This window comes from Serinus canaria, chromosome 9, assembly GCF_022539315.1.
Source record: "Serinus canaria isolate serCan28SL12 chromosome 9, serCan2020, whole genome shotgun sequence".
Lineage (NCBI taxonomy): Eukaryota > Metazoa > Chordata > Aves > Passeriformes > Fringillidae > Serinus > Serinus canaria.
Genome location: NC_066323.1, coordinates 22,319,635 through 22,344,706, shown reverse-complemented (window position 1 = coordinate 22,344,706; position 25,072 = coordinate 22,319,635). Strand labels below are relative to the sequence as shown.

Sequence of the window (25,072 nt, the reverse complement as noted above, 5' to 3'; positions counted from 1 at the left end):
ATCACAAGTGACCCAACACCAGGTGAAGCATGAAAGGAGGTGACACGAGGTCGTCTGGTGTCTGTAGCAGAAGTCCTTGCAGAAGCGGGGCTGTTTGGAAACTCTTTGTTATAGGTTGCAGGAGACAGTCTCAGCTGCATAGTTAATACAAACAGTGGAATGTTTTGCAAATAAGATTACCAAGACCTCAGCACTGCTTGTTCTTGCAATGAAAAGACAGAACTTTTTTTCTTTCGTGTTACTGATAAATTGAAATTTCCTGGCTGGCAAAAACTTGTCATCTTAAAGCAGACTAGCACTAGGCATTAGGGATGCAGAGTAAGAAATTCTTTTAACAGAGGAATCACAACACTCATTCAAGCATCCAGCTGAAGATTTCCTGCTAATTACCACTGGCTCTCAAGCTCACTGCAGGGAGGGCTGGTATGTCTGCAGGCTTGGATCAGACTGAGGGACTCTGTCAGTCCACATTTGAGTTTCAGGCCGAGGTCTGAGTTTAAGAGTTGCTGATGTCCTGCTCACAGTGACGGAGAACCAGGGTTGCACATCTTGAGGGCTTCAGCAATGAGTAAATGGAACTTCAGCAGTGAGTAAATGTAATCTGTGCCTGTGCTGGCAAGCGAGGGTATGCACTGTGTTTTGTATGGAGGTGTATTTGTACCAAGTGGTAAGTCATAGAGCCAGGAAGAAACGACATTAGAAGTTTAAAGCAGTTCTGTGTCCCTGTACTGAAAATTGCCATAATTATGTGTGGTTTACCTTGCTAACTTTCCCTCCTTCTCTGTGCTGGGAATCTATCCTTTGCTGGGATAGATTCTACATGTGCAGAGTATTCCCCGGGCACTCAGCAGAGCCAGAAAAGGAAGCCCAGGGTGGGAAGCCGCAGTCGGTGTCCCTTTAGCTCGGGGCTGTGGCAGAGCAGAGCTGCTCCCAGTGCCCGGGCTGTGCTGCCATCTGATGGGGCACCGAGAGTCCCACACCGCCCTGCCTGGCTCTGCCCTGCTTTCCCACCTCGGTGCCTACGGGCAGCTGATCTGCTTCTACTTTAGCAATGAACTCTCTTTAAATAATCCTGGGGAAGCAGATACTGAGGGGCCATCTGTTACTGACAGTGTGAGAACAATAAAGTAGATAAACCCCAACCATTTAGTGGTTCTCCCCTCCCTCCCAAAGTGTTCCTTCAAATATTTAAGAAAATTTCACTCCATAAACCATTTCTGTCCTGATTTTATATGCATTATTCCTGAAGGACTCCATATAATTCCTGTCCAGTAGAAATGCCTGCCTAAACCCACCCATGTCAGGGTGGGAGCAGCTGCCATGTGCCCTCCCCAAAGTGACCGTCTGGCCTCAGCCTCCCCGAGGGGAAAACATTTCCAGGCAATCCACACACCCTCCTCTCACCTTGCCCCAGCTCAGTGTGTGTCTGCCATACAGCACTTCCTTGGCAGAGGTGTTTAGCAGTAGGAGCAGTGAACATCTTGTGCCTGCAGCTGCGGGTGAACCAGGATGAGCCCATGGAGGATTATCCCCTGAAGGTGGAGGGGGGCAGAGAGGAGGATTCCCGGCGCTTTGGGATGGGCCAGACCACCAAGGACCAGATGAGGACCAACGTCATCAATGAGATCATAAGCACAGAGAGAGACTACATCAAGCACCTGAAGGACATTTGTGAGGTAAGGAAGAAAGGGGAAAGGGACTGTAAGGATTTTTCTGAAGGATAAAGGACTGTGTCCCATGCTTGCCCAGAAAGGGACCCTGAGCAGGTAACTTTTCTGAACATGAGACTGGATTTTCATCAGTTCTGCTGAATGCCACGATATGGTCAGAAAACAGAAGACAATTCATTACAGAAAAATCCCAAATGCCTCTGCATTTGGAGCACTCACTTGTGCTCTAATTAAATGGAATTAATTGAATTTCCTAAGCCAGAGAAAAGTAAATGTCTAGCACTGCTGTCCTCTCTAATATATGTTCTGGGGTAATATAATCAGCAACTCCAGCCTTCAGGCAAGCCATGCTCAGACCAAAACAACTGGGGATGCTCAGCCAATTGGATCCTTTACTGTCAAATATGCTGAATATTGTGACACCTCTTCTAAAAGAGATCCATCCTGTACACTGGGGAGTGAAGGCAGGTGGAATTTTTGCAGGAACAGAATTCTCCACTGCAGAGGTACAAAAGTGGCTCCCAGAAGAGGCAGCTGGGGCAAAGAGCCCACACTTAAAAACTTGCAAAGCCTCTCCTGCTGCAGTGTCCTCCTGCCCCTCGGAGCTCTCCTCTGCTGGAGTCAGCCAGGCAGCTCCTCACACAGACAGCAAACCAGGTCCACAGCTGGACTTAACTGGTCTGAGTATCAGTGCTGGGCCAGAGCACCCCATTGCAGCCACAGAGAGGCTTTTTCAGCAAGAGAGAAAGCAGCTCTCAGGTGTGGGCTGCAGCATCACCCTGTGGGCTGCCATGAGTCTGTGGCAGCTTCTATTGGTGCCATGTTTAGGGTAACATGAGAGGAAAGAATAGTTACAGATGGGTCCAGATCTGCAGGAAGGGAATGCACCTGGTGTGCACCTGAGTGCAGTTCCTGAGGCTTTCTGTGCCACAGAGCAGATGCCCAGGAGGTTTCCAATCTGCTTTTCTCCCAGGGTTACATTAAGCAGTGCCGCAAGAGAGCTGACATGTTTACAGAGGAACAGCTGAAGACAATCTTTGGGAATATTGAGGACATCTACAGGTGCCAGAAGAAATTTGTTAAAGCGCTAGAGAAGAAATTTAACAAAGACCACCCACATTTGAGTGAGGTTGGCTCATGCTTCTTGGAATATGTAAGTAAAGTTGCTTTCATGGGAAAAGGGTAACTGAGCATGGATTGAGCCAGAGAATTTAGAAATTTATCTGACAGAACTGAAGCTTTCTTTAAAAAGACCCATCCAATCAAACTAAATGCCACCACCCTCCATCCCAGCCCTGTTCAACCACTTCCCAAAGAAATATCCTGTAGCTCCTGTGGCTGTGCAAAGAGCATTTTCAAAGCACCTTATCTTCTGAACACTGTAATCCCTGCCCGCCCTTGGTACCTCAGGGAAAATGTAGGAAGACTCCAAAATCTGGAGCAGGACTGAGTTTACAGCAATGGTATTTTGAGGTCAGTGGAGGATCAGCTGTGGCTGGTGTGGGCACTAAAAGCATTCAGCTGAGCCCAGAGCAGGATGGGTGGGAATGTCTGGGTCTCTCAGACAAAGCTGTGACACACCTTGCCAGCCCCCAGCTTTAGGTCTGGAGGACACAAATGACCAAACAGCTCCAGTTGGAGGTTACAAATCACCAAACAGTCTGTGGCAGGGCATGGCCTGAGGGACACGGCAGTAACTCCCTCCCTGTGCCCTGCAGCAAACAGAGTTTCAGATCTACTCCGAGTACTGCAACAACCACCCCAACGCGTGCCTGGAGCTGTCGCGCCTCGCCAAGGTCAACAAGTACGTGTACTTCTTCGAGGCCTGCCGCCTGCTGCAGAAGATGATTGACATCTCCCTGGATGGCTTCCTGCTCACCCCCGTGCAGAAAATCTGCAAATACCCCCTGCAGCTGGCCGAGCTGCTCAAGTACACCAACCCACAGCACAGGTAGGGCGGGGAGGGGGCCAGGATGCTGCCATGGAAATGGAGGGCAGTGGCTAACTGCAGCCAGCTCAGTTATTACAGCTTGCCTCATAGAAACCTGGGAAAAAGTGTATTTATATAATTTTATAGAGTATATTTACATAATATAAGTTACATATAATATAACATTATATAAGAGTATAACTTATATAATGTTATAAAGATATTAACTTAAAACATAACTTCATGCATGGCGACCAGTGGCTAAGTGCAGCCAGCTCAATTCTTACAGGTTACCTCATAGAAACCAGGAAAAAAGTGTATTTATATAATTTTATAAAGTATATTTACATAAGTTACTTATAATATAACTTATTATATTATATAAGAAAATAACTTATATAATGTTATAATAATATTAACTTAAAACATAACTTTGTGCATGGAGAGCTGTGGCTAACTGCAGCCAGCTCAAGTCTTACAGCTTGCCTCATAGAAAACAGGAAAAAAAGTATACTTACATAATTTTATAAAGTATATTTACATAGTATAAGTTACATATAATATAAATTATAATATTATATAGGAATATAACTTATATAATAATATAATAATATTCACTTAAAATATAACTTTGTGCACAGAGGGCAGTGGCTAACTGCAGCCAGCTCAATTCTTATGGTTGTCTCATAGAAACCAGGAAAAAAAGTGTATTTAAATAATTTTATAAAGTATATTTACATAGTATAATTATATTATAAGTTATATATAATACAGCTTATAATATACTTACATACTTATATAACATATTATTATATATAATAAAATTATAATTATATTTATTTATAATTATATATTATAATCTTTCATGAAACTGTAATAATATTCTCATTATTATTATTATATTTATATATGTCCATATATTTATATTATATTAATATAATATACTTATATTATATAATGTTATAATAATATTAACTTATAACTTATTATAAGTATATAAGTATATTTACATAATTTTCCACTACAGTAGCATTCAGCTTCCCAGTCACAGATCAAGATTTAACACTGGATAATGGTCCTTTTCTATTTTATTTGGCTCATATATGTGTGATACCAGCCCATACATTCCTTGGAGCTACATGTTTCTGGTGATGGTGTTGAGAACTTTGCCTCCAAAAGCGTTGGTTAAGTACATCCCAAAATGTCCAAAGCTGCACTTCAGCAGTGGGAAGCTGTGCCCTGCAGCAGTCAGGCCATGCACACTTGGTGCCCTGTCAATGCCAGCTCCAAAGACTCCAAATCCACTGCTCACATTCAGGGTGAAGGCACTGCCTTTGGCTCAAATAACTGTCACTTAATTAAGTACCTGAAAAGATGAAAAATCTCTATCAAAGTGTTGATACTGGTCCATTGTGGTTTGACTTAATTTCACCTTCCTAATTGCAGCCCTGGTGCTTCCCAGAATGGTTTTAACCATGTCTTGTTCCTTAAGGAAGTGCACAGATGTTTGAGAGTTGCCTTAGAGCCAAGTTGTGCAGCTCAGCTCCTTCCCAGCCACTCTGAACTCAGCAGAAGTAGCTGGTGGCCACAGATGGTGGGTGGGGGAGGGCAGATAAACCATCAGCTCATGTTTGAAACAAGCCAGTCACTGTTGGACTGCTTCACCTCTGCACCACAGACCAGTCCCTGCATGGGCACAGCAGCATTGGAAATGAGTTGGATTATGTTGCAGAAAGAAAATGAGAACCTGCAGGTTCTTCCAGCAATTCCAATTTACACCTCTGTAGCTAAATGTGATTACTTACCCCCTTCGCTTCCCCAGAGGTGGCCTAGATCTGTTACCAGACTCAGTAAACCCACACTGCCTCCCTGCTTGAGGATGTCAGGATAAATTCTTAGCTCCCTGCTTATGTGCCTCCTTTGCACATAAAGGGATGGGATGCCTGGGATGGAGCAGCTTCCTGAGCAGAATGTAACACACTATTGTTCTAATCATCTAATCTGTGCCTCAAAACCGAGGAGTGTCTGAGGAGCTGCCACAGGAGCAGGGACAGAACAGCTGGCACAGACTGCAGGTGGAATCCTGCTTCCATCCCCAGCCCTGTGCCAGGCTGCTCTCCTCTGGAGTGCTGGTACAACACCCCATGGGCCACTCTGCCAAGCCTAAGGCTGTGGTGTTGTGAAGGCTTTAGGACGAGGTGAGAGATGAAAATTGGACTCTAAATTCTCAGAAGGCTGATTTAGTATTTTATTGTATGATATTATATTAAAAGAAATAATATACTAAAACCATACTAAAGAAAGAGAAAGGATACAGACAGAAGGCTAGCAAAAAAGTGATCATGAAAGTTCATGACTGACTCCTCAGAGTCTGACACAGCTGGCTGTGATTGGTCATTAAATTAAAACAGTTCACATGCCGAGTAAACAATTGTCCAAATCACATTCTAAAGCAGCAAAACCAGGAGCAGCTGAAGCTTCCCAGGAGAAAAAATCCTGGTGAAAGGATTTTTCAAAAAATATCCTAGTAACATAAGGGCTCTGTCCCTCCCCAGGGATTTCAAGGACGTGGAGGCTGCCCTGAATGCCATGAAGAACGTGGCTCGGCTCATCAACGAGCGGAAGCGGCGCCTGGAGAACATCGACAAGATCGCCCAGTGGCAGAGCTCCATAGAGGACTGGGAGGTAAGGCACCTCCCTGCCCAAGGAATCCCACACTGTTCCTCTTCTGCCCTTCCAACAGCTTCTCTCTGCAGTGATACCTCACTGTCTAGCCCCACCTCAGCTCTCTGCCCATCTTTGAGGAGAGTCTGAGTTTTATTTGAACAGTTACAGTCTTTTAGTACAGCTGAGCAGGTCTGGCATATAACCCAGCCAGACCAGCTGCCTTTCATGTTCCCTGGGATTCTTGTTTCCCTGTTTTTCCTTGCAGAAGGAAATCAGCATGTAGGTTACCAGAGTTTTATTATTTTTCTCTTGTCCCCCGTTTTATCTTGAGTGACTTCAAACTTTCAAGATGAGCAGAATTGCTCCTTAATTCTTAACAAGCCAGGTTATTGTTGCAGAAAGGCAACTTCTGGCAGAGTTACACAGGAAACCAAGGTTCCCTGTAAACTCATTAAAAAATTGCTAAATAAAAGAAACAAAATACTGACTTTCTAAATCCTAGACTCAATAAACCCACACTGTCTCCCTGCCCAAGGATGCCAGGCTAAATTCTTAGCTCCCTGCTTATGTGCCTCCTTTCTGTCTGGGATGGAGCAGCTTTCCTGAGCAGACTCCATGGAAAAGGAGATTTAAAAAAATGTAACAGACTATTGTCTTAATCACATTCAGGTCCCAGCCCCTGGGTGCCATGGGCACAGTGTCTCCCTGATGTTCCAAGGACTGTCCTCCAGCACACAGGCTCTCTCTCATTCCCACATGAGTCCTGTCAGCAGGAATTCAGGCTCCCACCTTCAGATGAGGCTGAGACCAACCTGTTCTTTGTGCTGTTCTCAGGGAGAAGATGTCCTAGTCAGAAGCTCAGAACTCATCTATTCTGGGGAATTAGCCAAAATCTCCCACCCTCAAGCCAAGAGCCAACAGAGGATGTTCTTCCTCTTCGATCACCAGCTTGTCTGCTGCAAGAAGGTAACTCATGAAAGCTGACTACTGATGGATTGAAGTGAACTCCCTCTCCACCCCTTTGTTTCCTTAATTCCTCCTGGCCTCATGTGCTCCTGGCACTCTGTGCATTCTTTTTTCTGAGGTCCTGGGGTGTTCTGTGCACCTGAGCACAGCAATCAGCTACTGGCCTAATCCTCACAGCAAAAGGGGAAAGCCCTGCACAGCTCCTGGGGTTACTGTGGGGTGATTCTATACAACTCATTTATGGGTATTGTCACACAAGATCTTTTAACTGCCTTGTTCTTCATCTGAACTTGCACCTTAGTGTTGTATTCAGAAAAAACTGCAGGTCTGATGAACAGCTGTGGGCCTTGGCAGTCAGTAAGGCCATGCTAAAAGCACATGTAAGTCTGTAAGTACAGCTTTTTTTCTTAAGCTGAGTAATAACAGAAATCTTCCCTCTTGGAGCCAATGAACAATACTTTCCTCTGGAATTTCAGAACTGAATGTGCCAATTATTTTTTGCACATTCCATGGCATGTAGGCAGCTCCAGGTAACTTAGGTATGAAAATCACTGTTCTCAAAGTTACTTTTCATTGACAACAAAAAACCAAGAGATTACTAGTACTTTTTTTGCTTTTTAACTGGAATTGAAGGATTCAAATAGTGTTTTCTGTCAGAGGCTATATGAGGATTTGGGATCATGTGTAACAGCCAAGCTTCAGGGCAGCAGATAGGCCCCAACAGAGCCACCAGCCTGTCCTGACCCCACAGCCAGAACAAGCACTGTGGTTCCCTCCAGTGCCCACAGCAGCTCAGCACTCTGCAGTTCCACGGACTCAAATCCAGTATTATTTCTTTAACAGGACTGTAATGCCAGCAGGGAGGGTAAATTCCCCATCACACCCAAGAACAGCACCATGTGTTGTGATCTCTCTTACAGGACCTCCTGCGCAGGGACATCCTGTACTACAAGAGTCGGATCAGCATGGATGACATGGAAATACTGGATGTGGAAGATGGCAAAGACAAGGACTTCAACATCAGTGTGAAAAATGCATTTAAGCTGTACTGCAGAGACACTGAGGAAGTCCATTTATTCTGTGCAAAAAAGCCTGAGCAGAAACAGCGTTGGCTGAAAGCGTTTGAGAATGAAAGGAGGCAGGTGCAGCTTGACCAGGAGACAGGTATGGAAACAGCAATGCTGGGAGAATGATTTTTTAAAAAATATTATTATTTCATCTTTTTTTACCCATTTCTTTACCCCAGGCTAATGCCTGAGGAGTGAAAGGGTGGGGAAGCCAGTCCATGCTCCAGGGCAGCTCTGGGCTGCTGAATTACACATTGTGAATGAATCTGTGCAATTAAAAAACTGCAAACCACCATAAGCCACCACTGGAGTGTGTCCTCATGGAGGCTGATGTGTCTAAAGGAGTTCAAGCAGGGCTGACAAAGTAGTCAATACATTACATACAGGGTCCAGAACTAGAACAGGTTCAGTCAAGGGTTCTCATTGTACAAGAGGGTTTGTGTTGTTTTGTCCAAATCCTTCTTAATTCAGCTTAGTGTGATCTGAAAGTGGCCTGGAGTGGTTTCTGGGCTGAGGGGCAGGGAGCAAACCCTGCCTGGAGGGTTTGTGCAGCCCAGCACAGGCTGGGGGAGCAGGCTGTGCCCCCCAGCCTTGGCAGTAATTGCGGCCTCTCACCTCAGGCATCTGCCTACCCCTGTCTTCTCCTGAGGTACCAAATGATGACCTGCTGCTGACAGAAATCTGCTCCATCTTCCAGGGTTTTCCATCACAGAGGTGCAGAAGAAGCAGGCAATGCTGAATGCCAGCAAGCAGCACCATGCTGGGAAGCCCAAGGGTGAGTCACACCTGAGCACAGGAACACTCTGAGAATGGGGGGTGGCTCTGTATTTACTACATGGGCAAGGCTTCAACCAAGTGACTTAAACTCTTGAGAAGGCCAGATGGTGACAATTTGCACTACAATTCCTGGTAGATTCAGGTGGCTGGAGTCAGGAGACCATTCCTAGCTCCAGGAGAGCCACTTTGCACATAATCAGCACTCTGCCAAAACCCAGCAGCTTCTGCTCCTCGGCCAGTGCACAGCCTCTCCCTAGGAGCCAGGCTTCCCCAGCAGTGTGGCATTCCCTTTGGCAAAAGGCAAGGCTTGTAGTAATCCCCATAGTGCACAGAGGTCTCTGCAGCAGGGACTGTTCCTGCCTGTGGAAGATGCTCTGAAATCTGCACCTTGGGCAGGGTGCCAGGGGGAGGTACCATGCTGGGGCAGAGCTCTTCATTCAACCTGCTAGAGACAAGGACAATTAGCAGCACCCAGGGGAGAGTGAAGTCAAGCAAAATAAAGGTTCCTGTGCCCACAGCACTGGTGGCTGAAGACAGCCCTGTTGCTGCCACCTTCCTCTTCTCTCCGCTCAGAGGAAGAGGTGTAGCTTGGGTCTTCTGAACCCACAGAGGCAACCACTTCCTCTTGGTGGTACCAGCCAGCACTTAAAGCCCAGCCACATCTCCTGACAGCAAGCTTGGCTAAATGTCAAAAAGGGCCAGAAATAAGATTTGGCTGCAAACAGGGCAAAGTTTGGAAGGAAGCCAGACCATGCCAACAGAGCAAGGCCCTTGGGACACAGCACTAGAGGAGACTGCACAGACCAGCCTTGTCCTCCACACAGGCACTGACCATTCCTAGTCAGAGATCCAGCTCAGGAGGCTGTAACAGGCACCAGCAGCACTTGCACAGCAGCTGCTTCTCCCAGCACAGCCAAAAGCACCAGCTAAGTTTGTCACCAGTCATGAGCTGCAGCTCTCTAGCCCTGCTGTCGTGCTGGCAGAACACCTGACAGTTGTGCAGCACATTTCTGGGCCTTCCACATGAGCTCTAATCCTAAAAGGCACTGCTGAAAGGAAAGATAAATTGAAGGAAAGGTTGCACTAAGACAAACCAAATTCACAGCCCTGCAGCTTTAATAGGGACTGGGGAAGGCAGTAGAGTGGGGGAAAGGAGCTGTGTTCAACTAATGAGACAGTAGAAATTTTCCAGAGTAGAAATCCATTTTGATTTAGGTGAAATGTACATCTTTGAGTTAAGTCTGTAGTTTGAAATCATAGCTGTTTAGTCTGACTGCCTGTTCTCATAAAAAGCCTAGGCTCAGAGAAAGGCTGTGCTTCAGCCAAAGGACAGAGATAAGGGGGGGAGACAGAGACTGCTGTGAGAGCAGGTCAACCTGACCTAGGAATTCTTTCTGATAAAGAAGAATTAGTGGCAAATGCCATTCGAAATTTGTAAAAATGAATATGTATGAACCTATTGTGAAATTGCATACATATGTATTTGAGAGAGAAAAAAAAAAAAAAACAAACCTAGAGTTCCCAGAGGTGCAAATGTCTTTTAGAGAGGAATCTCTACATGTCCAGCGCTGTAATAAACATACTGGCTTTACTTTCACAAAGTTGTGGAGTTGTGTTCCTCTCTGCAAAACACTAACCTGCTTTCCCATCTCCTCCTCCTCCCAGCTGTCACCAGGCCCTACTACGAGTTCCTGCTGCGGCAGAAGCACCCCACGCTGCCCAGCACACTCCCTCAGCAGCAGGTCTTCATGCTGGCAGAGCCCAAGCGCAAGCCCTCGAACTTCTGGCAGAACATCAGCAGGCTGACACCCTTCCGGAAATAGGGGCAGCCCCGTGTTTGTGCCTGAAGCCCTTCTGAGAAAGCACTTTATCCATCACTCCTGGCAGGTGGAGCCCAGGTTCAGCCAGCCCTGTGCTAACAGAGGATGGCACAGGTGCTCCTGCCTTCCCTATTTATTTTGCAGCCCAGCTGACCCGCTGGCTCCCAGGCGAGGCCGCGGGCAGCGGTGCCACGGAGCCAGCCCTGCCCTGCCCGGCAGGCAAAGCTCCAGGAGCGTGCAGCAGGGAGCTGGACAGGCTGCAGCCCGAGAGATTTACCTTGTCAGCTGTACTTGGACTCACTCCTTCCTGCTGTGCCCACCACTGCTGGCTGGCAGCTGCCACAGGCAAGGGCAGCCGATGGACCCGCTGGCCCCATGGCCGCTGCCGTGCTCAGAACAGCAGCTCAGAGTCCGTGGTGAGGAGGGATGAACCCTTCTGCTCTGCCCACCCCATGCCCTGCATTTCTCAGAGCTGTGATCCTCCTCCACGTGTCCAACTAACTCAGCAGCCTCTGCAGGCCTTCAGAGCACAGTGAGCAGTGCACTGTGACCTCCTCCCTCCCTTTAGTCCTGCAGCACCAGTGAAAGGTGCCCTACATTAAACTGTGCCAACCTGCAGCATGAGTCAAGTCGAAGAATCTCTCTAGTGGGTTTGAGTTACATAAGTTAGAGAAAAATGTGCCTAATTAATACCATACTCAATTCTTTAGATTCTCGTCTCTCCATCATTCTGCCATATTTCCTGGCCAATGAAAATGCTCATTGTTTGTAATGTGTTTATTTATGGTAAAAATCAGAACTGTGTATTTTGTAAGTCTGTAATTGTTCTTGTCAGATGTTGTTAACTTGATGCCTGTTTTGTCTGTTTAATTTTTCTTTTCTTTTTTTTTTCCTTTTTTTAAAGAAAGGTCAATATTTGCAAACCTAGCTCCCAGAAGTCAGAGTCTGCTGTTCAACTCTGCAATGTCATTGTTATGCAAACTCCCACAGACCCTCAAATTCAAGGAGTGTTACTGACACTTTAAAAATGGAAAACCACTTGATAAAGGCCTAAATTTGGCATAAAGAGCCTCACTTTAAGGACCCAAGTTTCAAATGGTGGCCAAAAAGAATGAATTTAAACCTTGGTTAGCAAAAAGAAAGATTTGCCTTACCATAGTGAGAGTTAGAAGCCATACTGACTGAATTCCCTAGATTAGGAGACATCCTCTGACAGTGGAAGGAAGACACTGGCTCATTCCAACTCAAGTATGAATGAGCACTAACTGTCTGCAGAGCTCAGAAATCCAGTGTTTGTTGATGCTGTAGCTGACCAAAGTCTGGTCATCCAGGGATATCTGAATTCAGTAGCATGTACAAAGTCCTTCTTGCACTATATCTTTCCCCCAGACCAGGGGCAACATTTAATTTCATAAAGAAACTTGTAAAAGTGACTCTCAGCCTGTGTTTGTCTCCAGCCCGTCTATCTGTGTGAAGCTGTTTCTTTCCAAAGTCACTGTGGGGATTGTGCTCTTGCAGCTCCACCAGGGGCTGCTCAGCCACAGGGGCCCTGCCAGAAGGTGACCTCAGAGCAGCCATCCCAGCTGTGGGGACACAGGGACCTGACCAGAGGGGTCACTCTCTGCTCTGGGGAGGACACTGGGTCAATGCTGGGCAGGAGGGGGAGGCAAAAAGAAAAAAAATAAAAAAATCACTCTCTAAAAATCCACTGAGATGAGACAGTTACAGCAGTATTAGCACAACATACACACAGAGACACCAAGAGACAGACATGGGGACACTGAAAGACACCCAGAGACACACATGGCCCAGCAGAGACACTGAGGCACTGCCAGGTGTGTACAGACACCCACGGGGGGAGGTGGTGACCAAGAGACCCTGACACACACACACACACACACACACACACACACACACACACACACACAGAGCCATGTCAGACAGCCAGAGACAGCCAGCACCACTCATTAACAGAAGGCAATTGTCATTTCTGTGTTTACCCTAAGTGTCTGCACCCTCCTTTCCTTATCCATGGCATGTTTGTTTTGATTGGCCAGGAAGAAAAGCTGTTGGCACTGAAATTATCAATTTTCTGAGCTTATCATCAGCTTTGTAGTAAGTGCAGAGGGGTAGAGGGGCAGAGGACAATCCCCTGCCCAGCACAGATACAGGATCACACCCACACTGAACATGGCCAGCTGTGACAGGTTGCTCATAGTCTTGTCCATTGCTGTCTGGATTCACTCAAGGATGGAGATTCTCCTAAAACCTCTTTACATCCCTCTCAAAACCACTCTGTCCCCAGTGTGAAGGAAGTGCTGACATCTGCTCAGAGCTCCCCTTGCTGCAATGTCTGATATGGTCTCAGGCAGAATGCTGCTTAATGTACTCAGCTTTACATCTACAATGAAGGCACTCTGGTAGAAATCCTCACCTCTTCTCCCAGGGGAAATGGGGTGAGAGTGGCACAGGACCCTGGAGTGCAGCAGCTGTGAAGTGCAACAACCCTGCCCTTCCTGGCCCCTGAAACACACACAAGAATTGGCTGTTACTACTTACCTGTATAGCAATACTCTGAACAGTAAATATGCATCAAGTGATTAAAACAATCACATCATTTATCAGCTCTTCCAGAACTGGCTGCATCTCTGACCAGTGTGCACAAAGGATTTACAGAGACACTTTTTTTTACAGACATTTCTGAAGTGCCAAACCAGACTTCTCTGGCCAGACAGCATCCCAGTCAATGGACAGTTAATAACTTCTGGAAGAATTCTACTCTCCACTTGACTATCAGTACTCTTTCTAAAAAGTGTCCTCAGTTGAGATTCTAGTCTTGCACATCACATTTGGAGCTAGGATCCAATCCCCTATGCAAGACTGAGATCAGGTAAAAAAGCTGCTCACACAAAGTGGTGGAGCTACAGCAGCAGCACAGAAAACAGGTAAGGCTCAAACCCATAAACCCATCGTGCTCAACATGCCCACCCCACAGATTGCTCTGAAGAGGATTTCATCACAAAATACCATCCTTAGTTTAACAGCCAGCACCACCTCCCCACTCTCACCATAACCCTCGGTGTTTCCTGAACAAACTGTCCCAGAGCAGGTGTAACCTCCTTCGGTTTTAAGTGATTAGAAACTCAGAGTCACCTCATCCCCCAAGTTACTCATTAAATGGCAAAGGGCACCTGTGTGTGAGATGGAAACAGATTAACCCAGCCCAGATTTCCCTGCTGCATCTGGATTTGGGCTGGAGTGGCTCCCATTGCTCTGCCAATGGGCAGAACTGGGGTGAACCCGTGTGCAGGCTGGGCTGGGCTGTGCACAGCGAGCAGATCCCAAGGGCATCAGCTGAACCTGTGAGAATGGGGTTCCTGGCTGGCCAAGAACAGCTCTGACAAGCTCTCTGAGCTAAATGGACAAGAAGTGCCAGTTCTACAAAAAGAGTCCATTTGAACCATGAAGAATCAGAGCTGTGAGGCACCAGCAACCTTTTCCCTGGAGCTGAACCTTCAACAGGGGCCAGAAATGTAGATTTGCATACAAAACAAACTGAAACTCCTGATGTGAGTCTGAACAACAATCCTTCTGGATTTTAGGGTAGAACCAGCTGAACTCCACAGAAAACAGTTCTGCATTGAGTTACAGAAATAGGACAAAGAGATTGAGTCAGGGGTGCTTTGGGATATTTTACAGGGTGTTGGCTCTATCTGTTCCTCTCCTTCTTAGATATCCATTTAGGAAGCTTCTTGTGAAAACAGCCATGATTCTTAATGACCTAAATCTGCCCAGATTCTATTTGGTGAAACAAAACACTGAATTCTGTAAAAGATGTCAATCTAATGAAAGAGTGATTTCCTGAAGCTACCAGTGGCTATTAAATAACATAGTCTCTGCTCTGACCCCAAAAAAAAGGAAAAAAAAATCTCTATTTTAAACTATTACTTTAGAATATCTGATTCAGACACTGTGGGTGTATCCACTGTTCAAGTTCTAACAGCATCAGAACCAGCACAAACTGTCTTTGTGCTAACTCAAAGTAAGAACTAGGTCAGTTCCCATGGAGAGAAGAGTTCCCCCTAAGCAGCCTTTCCTGTCTCTCCTATTCTGTCCATTCCCTGAAGGACAGGGGCTGTCAGCTGGGGAGGAGCCCCTCTGTGTCCAGCAGAGTCCTTGGCTCACCACGTACACTGCAGGAGATTCCCACTGTGCAGGACACTGCTCTGCAGAGCCAGCACAGCTCTGTCATCCAGGAGCCAACCATGTGCCAACCATCTGCACCTGGGTGTCCCAACAGCTTCCCAAAACCACCTGAAAACTCTCACCAACAGGGATTACTCAGAATCCAGGCACCTGCCAGTAACAGAAGAATCTCAGCTCCACACTGAGAACACTTCATTTCTTGGGATGCCAGAATGACAGAAATTAGCTTTTTTTAAATAAAAAGGCCTTTCACCTGATGTGTCAAAATAGAAGGCTGTGCTCCTCCAGATTTATTGTACTGGAAGCACACCTTCATGTAACAGCATCATTCAAGAAGCCTGTGGCAAGACTGGCATGCAACCATCAGTGTTTTGAACACGTACTGCAGCACTCCCCTCCCAGACTCTGAGCTGGCAGCACCTGGCAGGTGGGGCAGCATCCAGCAAGTGCTGATTCCTTCTCCATTGTTCTTACTGCAGTTGTTTTAATTCTCCTGGTAATTTCCACCATGTAGCTGCTCATGAGGGTTATGGGCACTGCAAAGCCCATCTGGACTTTGGTACAACAGCAACTCCTCAAGCTTTAAGGAGGGAACTACTCACACCTCATTCAAGTACTAGAGCCTCAGCCTGTGCCTGCTGTTGCTGCTCACATTCTCTACCAAAGGAGGAGGACTCACCACTGCTACTGACATCAGCAGTACCACGCTGGTACAACCCAAAACATCAACCAGAATGTCCTGTACCAGCCTACCAGCAGGAATCCCTGCCCCAGAGCTCCCAGCCTAAGCAAAGCTAAGGGTCAGGTCTTCAGGTAAGTAATGGGTTAAAGAATAAGAACTTTGATTGTGCATAAACATTACCTGGAAAAAACCCCAAGTGTTTTCAGCTGATTTTAAGCCCCTGAAGACACAGTGGTGCTCTTTCAGCTGGACAGTGTGGGGAAGGAATCAATCTTGCAGGCTGCAGTGACCCATCAGTGCAGCTCCTGTCACAGTGAGGCAGGGCAAGGTGCAGCCAGCAGTGTGACCTGGCACCAGACAGAAATGCCTCCAGGGGACCAAAGCTCCAGGCAGCAGCATGGAGTCTCCTCCTTTCCCCTCCAGGCACATAGCTGCAGGCTCTGCAGAAGCCAAAGGGTACTCCTTCCCAGCCACACAGCAATCCCAGCTGCCCTGCCTTGCCATCAACACCTCACACCTTATTTCTCCCATGTGTCTCACACATGTCCTTAACAAGCTACATGACTCAAATCCCATGGCTTTGGCAGTGCTGGCACTTCTAGGAAAAATGCAGGCTGCTTGTTCTTTTAGCTTAACAAACTCCTGTCATCTTTCCCCCTGCTACTACACCCTTCCTCTCCCCACATCCTGAGCTTCTCTTTTGCACAAGTTTGCTACCAAAGCAGCTCCCTGTTTCACAGCCTGTGCAAATGAAATACCTGTGGTACTGACCCCAGAGCTGTGTACCTTTGTGTGTGACTGCCTACATTTACAGTTGTGAGATGGGAAATAAACAAGCTATCAACTTGAAGTCTTGTATCATTCTGTAATCCTCCCAAAAAGCATTAACTACTGATTATAGAGCAGCTATGGAACAGCATTCTGCTTACAAGTTCCTTCTATCCTTCCACACCTACTTCTTTTCCTTTTCTCCTAAGCAGCACCCACCCATTACCCAGGCTGGATAATAATTTATGGCTTTTTTCTTTAACCTCCAGTAACCTGAAATAATATACTTGCTATCTATATCACACCATCAAAAAAAACCTTAGCCCCAAATCCAGCCATGTGTTCACTGAAGCAGAGGGAGCTGCATTTGAGCTCAGCTGGGCACTTCACATGATTACAATTCCTACAAGGCTGGCAAAAACAAAACTTGGGGATGGTGTGTTCCCCTTCCCCTTTCTGAAGCATCAATTTGCCCACATACTTTACCTTTCTTGCCCAGAAAAGAAAAAGCTATTGTACAACATTACAAAGTCTATTACCATAGCCCAGAAATTAAGGTCCAGCTGTGGTATTTTAAGCTGACAGCTGAGCTGCTCATTGTCAAGTTCCTTCTGTCACATTTGATCTCTTAGCCCACTGAGGGCTACAACTGAGACTCCTGTACCCATGAGACTCAACAGCCTCCCCTCTGCATCTGCAATTCTCCCTGTGACACAACCCAGCTTCCCACAGCTGCCAAAGACTTCTGGCTGTTGTTTAAAATAAACATTAAAAAACTAAAGTCATCTCATGGCCTCCATTCTGTTCTGGATAATTAAGACAGGATAGCTAATAGCCTGATGGATACTAAAATAAAATTCTGGAGTGCACTTAACCTCCTACACACAAGTCAGACATTTTATCCATGCAATTCAGCAACACTGACATTTCCTACACACACAAAAAAAATCCCATCTAAATAAATACATCATTCCTGATTCCAAGGCAGCTCACCAATGAAACTTTCTGTTACCTGACTTTGTTTACAGCAAGCCACAGAGTTTAGAATCTAAAGGAAGATGTTAGAAACAGCAAGTTGTGGTTTGGCCATCATTAGTTACAGGAAAACTTGAAACTCACAATTACTTGCCTGATTTCTACCGATCACTAACTGAGCAGATACTTTCCTAGAAGGGGCTCTAGCTGTTCTCAGGGGTTCAGAGCTGCCTCTAAAAGAGGGAGTTCTTACCTTCACAGCAAGTGGAGCCACCTGTCATTGAGGGGAGGGTAGCACACATTAATTACACTGCCACTGCAAAATCCATCTGGCAACAGGGAGAAGTCAAACCATCACCGACCCTCCATTTTGGCAGTTCCATGGATACATTTAGAAGCACCATGCAAGAAACTCTATCTAGAGACTTAAGAGTTCAGTCCCATGTCCTCGCAGGTGTTGAACACAGTACAAGGTCAGGTTTCACAGCAGCAGACTCCCAGGAGAACAGCTACATTAGAATCCTTCTAGCCTGAGAGTGCTCAGCACCATTCTGAAGAACAGCTTTTCCCTTTATAGCATCCCAGATTTCAGCAACCCACTGGTTGAAGATTATGAATTTTCATCAGCTGCAGTGCTCTGCAAAAAACACTCCCAAACCTATCTACCTGTAACATGAAAACAATCCCAGGATAACTGACCAACAATTAGCTTGAGGAAAAACACACTGAAAAAAAAAAAATCTGTCCATGGCATCCCTTGTACTCAGCTACAATTTCAGAAGCTCAACTACTTAAAACTACCTGACACTGAAACACTATTCCTGCAGATTGATGCAGTCACGTTGCACCTTCCTCTTCCACATGTGTTGCTTTTTTCCAGAAGGTTATCAGGTAAGTTATTGTTATTTTTGGAGACCTAAAATAAATGAAAATAGTCAGTTAGTTCAAGCAGCTTAGTTGTTCCCCCAGAGCTTTACAACCACCCACACACTAAAGAAATAGGATAATTACCCACACTTCACACCTACTCAGCTCTTTTCCTTCTGGGGAACTCTCAAGACACTGATTTCTAACAGCTTTCTGCTCAGGGCTGTCACCTCTCCAATCAAACAGCACGGTTTGGTATGAAGCAAATGCTCAAGTATTGTCAAATTTTACATCTGTTCCATTTCCTTTGTTTTAAGCTATAAAATAAAATCTCTCAAACCCCAGAAATGTCTCAAAATGGAACAAGGCAGGGTCGGACATCTTTACCACACTCTCAGACAGGACAGCTTAGGGCAGCTTAATTCCCCACCGGGGAGCCTTTGCCACTGTGTTCTGTTAGGCATCAGGAAACCTTACTGATCACTCATCCCATTTCAGCATTTTGCTTTGCTTCCATCAATCACCAGATTCCACCAGCTTGAAGAGTTTAAATGCACCATACTGTTCTCCAGAACAGAATGTTTTCTGGAAGGATGTCACCAAAGACAGCAGGAAAGAAACCACAATAAGCAACACAAGTCAATCTTTATTGAAAACTGAAGTATTAATACATAACAATTCTTGTTACAATAAACGTGCTTTTAAGAATTTAAACTTGAGCTCATCTACTCATTGAATTGCATAAAAAATAAAAAAGTATGAATTTTCACAATTGAACTGGCTCAGAATGGAATCTCCACTCTTTGTGTTGATGCGATAGTTCAATGCAGGAGTGAGTGATGCCTTAAAACTTATTCTGGAAGACAACATTGACCTAAACTTAAAAAAAAAAGTACCAATACAACTGTTCCTAAGACAGTTTTAAAAAAAGTCATAAAAAGGAAACCTGTGTCTATTTCATAACAAACATGGAGAACTATTACTGGGGCCTCTTGTACTTCCATTGCATGCACTCACTTTTTTAGATCTTAAGACAGGAGGGCAGCCAATAATAGCATTACAATTAAAAAAACCCACTAACAAATCCCTTCTACTTAAAACAAGTCTGTACAGCAGCCAGCTAAAAAAGCTTTCCCAGTTTGCCTGCTAAGTGCCCAAAAGTCACAATCAGTTTAGAAAAGTCATGTTCATTGTCTTGATGTTGAAACTTCAGAGCCCATAAATTGCCCAGATGTAAAAGTCACAAATGGACCCTTACTACATGTGAAATTCAGATGTTTCAGTGTTATATGCAACCTGCACAAGAAAAGGTTTCTTGTCCCCACTGTCCCTCTTCTCTCTCTGGTGCCTACAGGACACCTTGCCTGCCCTCAACACCCTGGGCAGATGCTGCAGAGTGCCCAGAGTCCTCCCAGCAGATGGGAACCAGCTCAGCTCTGGGCCAGCCCTGCACAAACCACCCACCTGCTGCAGGTGCTCCTGCCCTGTGGCATTTCACCTCCTCGTGTGAGGGGCTCTGCAGGAAGCCTAGAGCTGACACAACACAGGATTAGAAACTGACACTTCTTAATGAGAACAACGTGAGTGAGCTGAAATGGCCATGTCTTTTACAGCCTTCCCAAAGGCTGGCTCCCAGGGCTGAGGAAGCTGCACTGACACAAGCTGGAGCAGGCTGGGCCGTGTCCTAAGGAGCACTGCACAAACACAGCCCAGGCAGCCATGGAGCAGGCACAGCCACAGGCTCTGTGCCATGCCTCCAGCTCCAGCAGGAGCATCACTATTGCTCACCTTCCTAAGATGGGAGGTTTCACACAAACAGGAGTGTGCTAACATACAGTTACCACCCCTGGTATGAGTTTGACCCTAGTTAGGTGGTGATGTCAGACTGATGTGCTGACCAATTTGAGCAAAGCCACATGCACAGCGTGGAACGCTGCTGAAGCACTGGGGAGTGATTCCAAGTCAATGCTCTTGCCTTGCTAGCCAAGGAGCAGTGAAGGCAGGGCCCTCCAGGAGAGCAGCCCATGCTGAGTACCCTGGAGCACAGCTCTGTACCATCAGCTCTCCTGACAACACCCAGACACGGTGGCACTGATGGGTGGTGATTTGCTTGTTGTTTGGTTAGCTTTATCAGTGGATGGAGCAATACAAGGAAGAACTTCAATGAAAATGAAGGACTTTTTCACCTACAGCTGCATCTAAGCATTTAACTTGCATAGTACACTCAAAATGAAGCTTTCTTGAGCAGCAATCCTGCATGTCTCCTAGAAACTCCAAACAGGAGAGGGTGACAACAAGCATAAGCAACATCTAGCAGTAGGTTGTCTCTTTTCCTTCCTGGTGTTTAGTAAACCACCACCACACTGACTAGGGCTATGTGGTTCTGGTGCCAATTATTAGCCATTTTTCTTTTGCTGCTGCTACATTTAAAAGACATTTTCATCAGCTGTTACTGACATTGGGAATACCTTGGTTCTTAAAAAATACTTTATCTAGACGCAACACTTGAAATTTGAATTAAAAAAAATTCTTGGACTGCTCTTTGTTATTGCTGCAACAGTTATTTTCAGTTCCAGGTTTATAGTAGTACTTTTTTCTTAATCATATAAAGCTGCCATAAAAGTTTTCTTTTTTTAAAGAGAAGCTTGATCTGAAATGTCTCTACTGCACCAGCTCTTTTAATTTGCTGAGGAGCTTTGGTGCAAACACATACTGCATCTTCATTTATAAAGGAATTCTAAACAGGGAATGTTATATAAAAAGCAGGAGAGAATGTTTCGTAAGACCCTCGCTGTGTAAACGCCTATTTAATGATGTACAGTTTCCCCCACTGCAGTTTTATATCCATGCTTTCTACTATTTGCAACAAAATACCACTGAGATAGTTATATATACACATATTCCCCCATCCCCCTGCACTGTGCTTTTGGTTACTTTTCAGAAGAACTCCTGGAGACAAGCTCCAGCCTCCCAGTAGGATCAGAATCGCTCAGGACTGGAAGGTGCAGTACCTTTGGGAAAGGTACACTTTCTCCCTCCTGGATGAATCCCATAATGCAACTTAGAAAAAAAAGTGCTCAAGAAAGTGAGACTGCCTAAGTGTTATGGAATACTACACGGAGACCAATTCCAAGATGACATTTAGGAATCTGAAGTAAGAGCAAAAATATATAGGAAGTTATACTCATTCCTTGACTATTTCTCTATTGCAGCATTCATGGAAGTTCTCTCCTATGACTTTAGTTCATGGTGATGAGACAGGAGACAGCAAAACTTCCAGCCTGGCCTTCACAGCTCCTCCCCAACACAGCACTGCTCCAGCCCTCAGCTCCTGGTCAGGACCAGCGCCCTGCGTTGGTGCTCACTGTGCTCTGCCACACCTGACTGATCACAGCTGCAAATCTAACACACACATGGAATTGTTACACACACTGAACAAAGCAGTACACATTCAACTAAGTTTGTCTTGGATCATCTTCTGCTCCATATAAAAACATATGGAAATCCCTAAGTGCTCATGAGTAAGGTTGAAAGTACTTATTCCAACAACATAGTTATGTTCAAGGCATTAGAAATAAGGGGGCCATCCACTGACAGTGATTCATGCAAAATAAACCTAAACTTTATTTAAAAAAAAAAAAAGGGTACAAAATACAGAGAGTGCTTACTGTAAAAAATAAGGTTACTGAAGGCTCTAACCACCAACGGGGTATGAAGGTACACAAGCCTCTCACCAGGGCAGAGTACTGAGATGGCAGCACTAGATCAGCACTGATGCTACCCCAAATCAGCTGCCAAACCTGTACAGGAGCAGAACACCCCAAAACAAAGCATAACTAAGATACACAACTTCAAAAAACTTAATTCTGAATGGAAGTTAACCTACAAGAACAAGACAGCCTGATATACCTCTGTGTAAATGCTTAAAAGGGAACAACATTTTCTATCCATTTACTGCATAATTTATTGCAGGCAGAATGTATATTAAAAAAAAAAAAGCATCTTTCTGGAATTGTAAATCAAGCAGGTTTAAGAAGAACCTCGGTTTTAATGTGCAATATTCAAATTTAAAAATTTAAAATCTCTCCCATAACAATTTTGGTATACAAATGGGTTCCAAGGCTAGCCCTTTATCCCCACAGCATTTGCTTTGAGGTACTTTAAAAATTGAAGTTGCAAGAAAGAATATCACAAATGACTCATTGCAATGAAATGCTAATCTGCAGTCGAGTCTTATTTTACGTGCTTCCAAGTGCAATTTAGGAAGTAAAAAAAAGAAAAAATACTAAGAAAACACATCAAAAGGCTGTAACCAACAAATGGCTCCTACTTCAATTACAAATATTTTCATGAAAAAAAACCAAAATGAAACTGCTATTTAAACCCTCTATATTCTGGCAGCCCTACTACAGAGTATCCATAGTCCATACTGCAAGTAGATAATAAGGAAATTGTGTTAAAATGATTTGTTCCCCTTTAACATACTCATCAGGCACACAAGCTTTCCTCAGAATAACATGCAGCTGAACTCTGTTGCAGAAAGCCCTTGCACCTCTTAAGTTTCTGGAAAGCAAGCTGGATCAACTGCACATATGTTTTCAACTGACTACAACATTCTTTAGGAAAAACAGCACGAATTTGCTCAACTGAGAACTAAAAGGAAGTGTTTTTCTATCAGTCTGTGTGGCAGTCTCACTTTGACACATCTTGCATTATCTGACAGATAGTACTGGATAGAAATCTCCCCAGGACATGCTATTCATTCTGCAGGTGATACCACCTCCTACTATTCCTAAGAGCCAGTTTTGCCTCAAGGAAGTTTGCCTTATTTACTGGCACACACAGCATTACCTTTGTCATTTAATTCTGATCCTTAAGAGCATCTGTATAACACTGATTCCATACAATGAAAATGAAAAGGTATGAAATAAACTAATGGTGTGCGGGATGTCTACAGCTTGTCTGACTCATTTTCCAGTCACTCCAATTTATTATCTGAATTTGAAAAGAACACATCACTTAAACAAAAATATGCCCCTTTGAAACTGGCAACTCCATCAACCTGAAACAGGCTGAAGCACTCATCTAATGTAAGTTATGGCATTCTAGAAAGAAACTCACTTTCATGATTCTACCTCGTCAGACCCTGCATACATTACAACAGTGCATTAGTGATACAAGTTGTAAAATACTTCTCGGTTCCTTTGGATTTGCATATGATGGTTTTTGCATCAGTCACTGCAGGTAGATTGAGCAAGCTTTGTTTTTGTGTTTTAACATGCATTCAACTAGATATGGATCAGAATAAATTTATACTCCCTTTTTATCATTATAATTAGCTAAAAAATTGCAAGACAGTCCACAAAACAGGATTTGCTTTAAGACTAACTGCTGGAGTTCCAAGATGTAAGATATGCAGCACTGGAAAATCTTCAGTGATCAGGAATTAGTAGTGTTTAGCCAAGTGTTGAAAGCATTCAGAAGGAAAGTCCTGGTTGGAGGCATGAGGGCTTCAGCACCAACTTTTAAACCTCAATTTCTTGATTGCATATCTCCCATCTTTAAACCTACATTAAGAAGGGGAAAAGAGTGGGAAACACTCTCAATTAGGTGAAATACTATTTGAGTGTGGCAGAACACACTAACATTGCATGCACCACATACACCAACAAATGCCAGGTGATAAATAATGTTGCCCTAGCAGTTATCCTGCCATGTTTGAGGTAAGAACACACTACATGGACTTGCTCTTCATGTCCAGTCCAGCTTTCTGTCAGCACCACCATTGCTTTTTAGGTAGAAGATGGAATATTAAGAAGGTATTTCATGCCAAATTTAATTACCAACAGTCATGAGTTTATTAGCAGCATAATTTTCACTTCTTGTGTTTGTGTAGTGTGAGACTCTTGGCTGAAATACTTCATGAGAAGCATTTCAGATCAGCAGACAGCTGTGTACCATCACAGCCAAATGAGAAATGGCTGCTATATTACTAACTCAAAGGGAATGGTCACCTGCAGTCTCAGAACTCTGCACTTCTAACTGCTGAAACAGAAATCTAGAAAAAGTTAACTTTTGTCATAAACTAAATGGACTAAAAGTAAAAATTTCAAGTTCAGTTGGTCTGACAAGTCATTAATTCAAATGAAGTTGTTTGTTTGGTTATTTTTAGCATAAGCTCAACTTATGCTAAAAATAACCAAACAAACTAGAAATGAGGTGGGTATCACAAAAACATTAGCCCTTGTGTCAGTTTGACACAGTCTACACCCCCCAAAATCCATCCCACTTTAAAGCAAATTTCAAAGTGAAACTCCTTTTCTTGAAACCCACAATCTAAATTTTAGTTCACATTAAAAATGCTTTTTCCATGCTGACTGCATAAAGTATGAACTGATACTTACCTGAAACAGAGTAAATATATGAAATTATCTCAAGGTTATCTCAAATCATCTCATGGTTTCAGCAGCTTGTGACAAATATTCATCCTCTGAGCAAGGCAAAAGACCTTGCCTACATATTTAGCCAATTACAGATAATTTGACTAAAAAATCAAATATATTCAATTCAGGAATCACAGTACTGCTGAATTGAACAATTACCAATGATTCCAAAATACTGCATATATTTAATTCCAGATGTATTTTAATAAGGCAAACTTAAGGCATATTTGACAA

General features: G+C 44.5%; 2 protein-coding genes across 4 annotated transcripts in view; one reads left to right on the top strand and one right to left on the bottom strand.

Annotated features, from left to right (window-relative positions):
* The window catches only part of ARHGEF4 (Rho guanine nucleotide exchange factor 4), a 192,157-nt gene extending 170,120 nt beyond the window's left edge, over positions 1 to 22,037 (top strand). Inside the window, exons 7-14 of the mRNA XM_050978075.1 lie at positions 1,494 to 1,676; positions 2,644 to 2,823; positions 3,389 to 3,621; positions 6,156 to 6,285; positions 7,102 to 7,233; positions 8,154 to 8,397; positions 8,998 to 9,075; positions 10,743 to 22,037. Of these exons, the coding sequence (XP_050834032.1) occupies positions 1,494 to 1,676; positions 2,644 to 2,823; positions 3,389 to 3,621; positions 6,156 to 6,285; positions 7,102 to 7,233; positions 8,154 to 8,397; positions 8,998 to 9,075; positions 10,743 to 10,900 (1,338 nt within the window). The 3' untranslated portion in view covers positions 10,901 to 22,037. The remainder of the gene's footprint in view (positions 1 to 1,493; positions 1,677 to 2,643; positions 2,824 to 3,388; positions 3,622 to 6,155; positions 6,286 to 7,101; positions 7,234 to 8,153; positions 8,398 to 8,997; positions 9,076 to 10,742) is intronic.
* Positions 19,022 to 25,072, bottom strand: part of FAM168B (family with sequence similarity 168 member B) — a 24,650-nt gene continuing 18,599 nt past the window's right edge. For all 3 annotated transcript variants that reach the window (XM_030227129.2, XM_050978078.1, XM_050978079.1), the window contains exon 7: positions 19,022 to 23,962. The gene's annotated coding sequence lies outside the window, so the exon portion shown is untranslated. The remainder of the gene's footprint in view (positions 23,963 to 25,072) is intronic.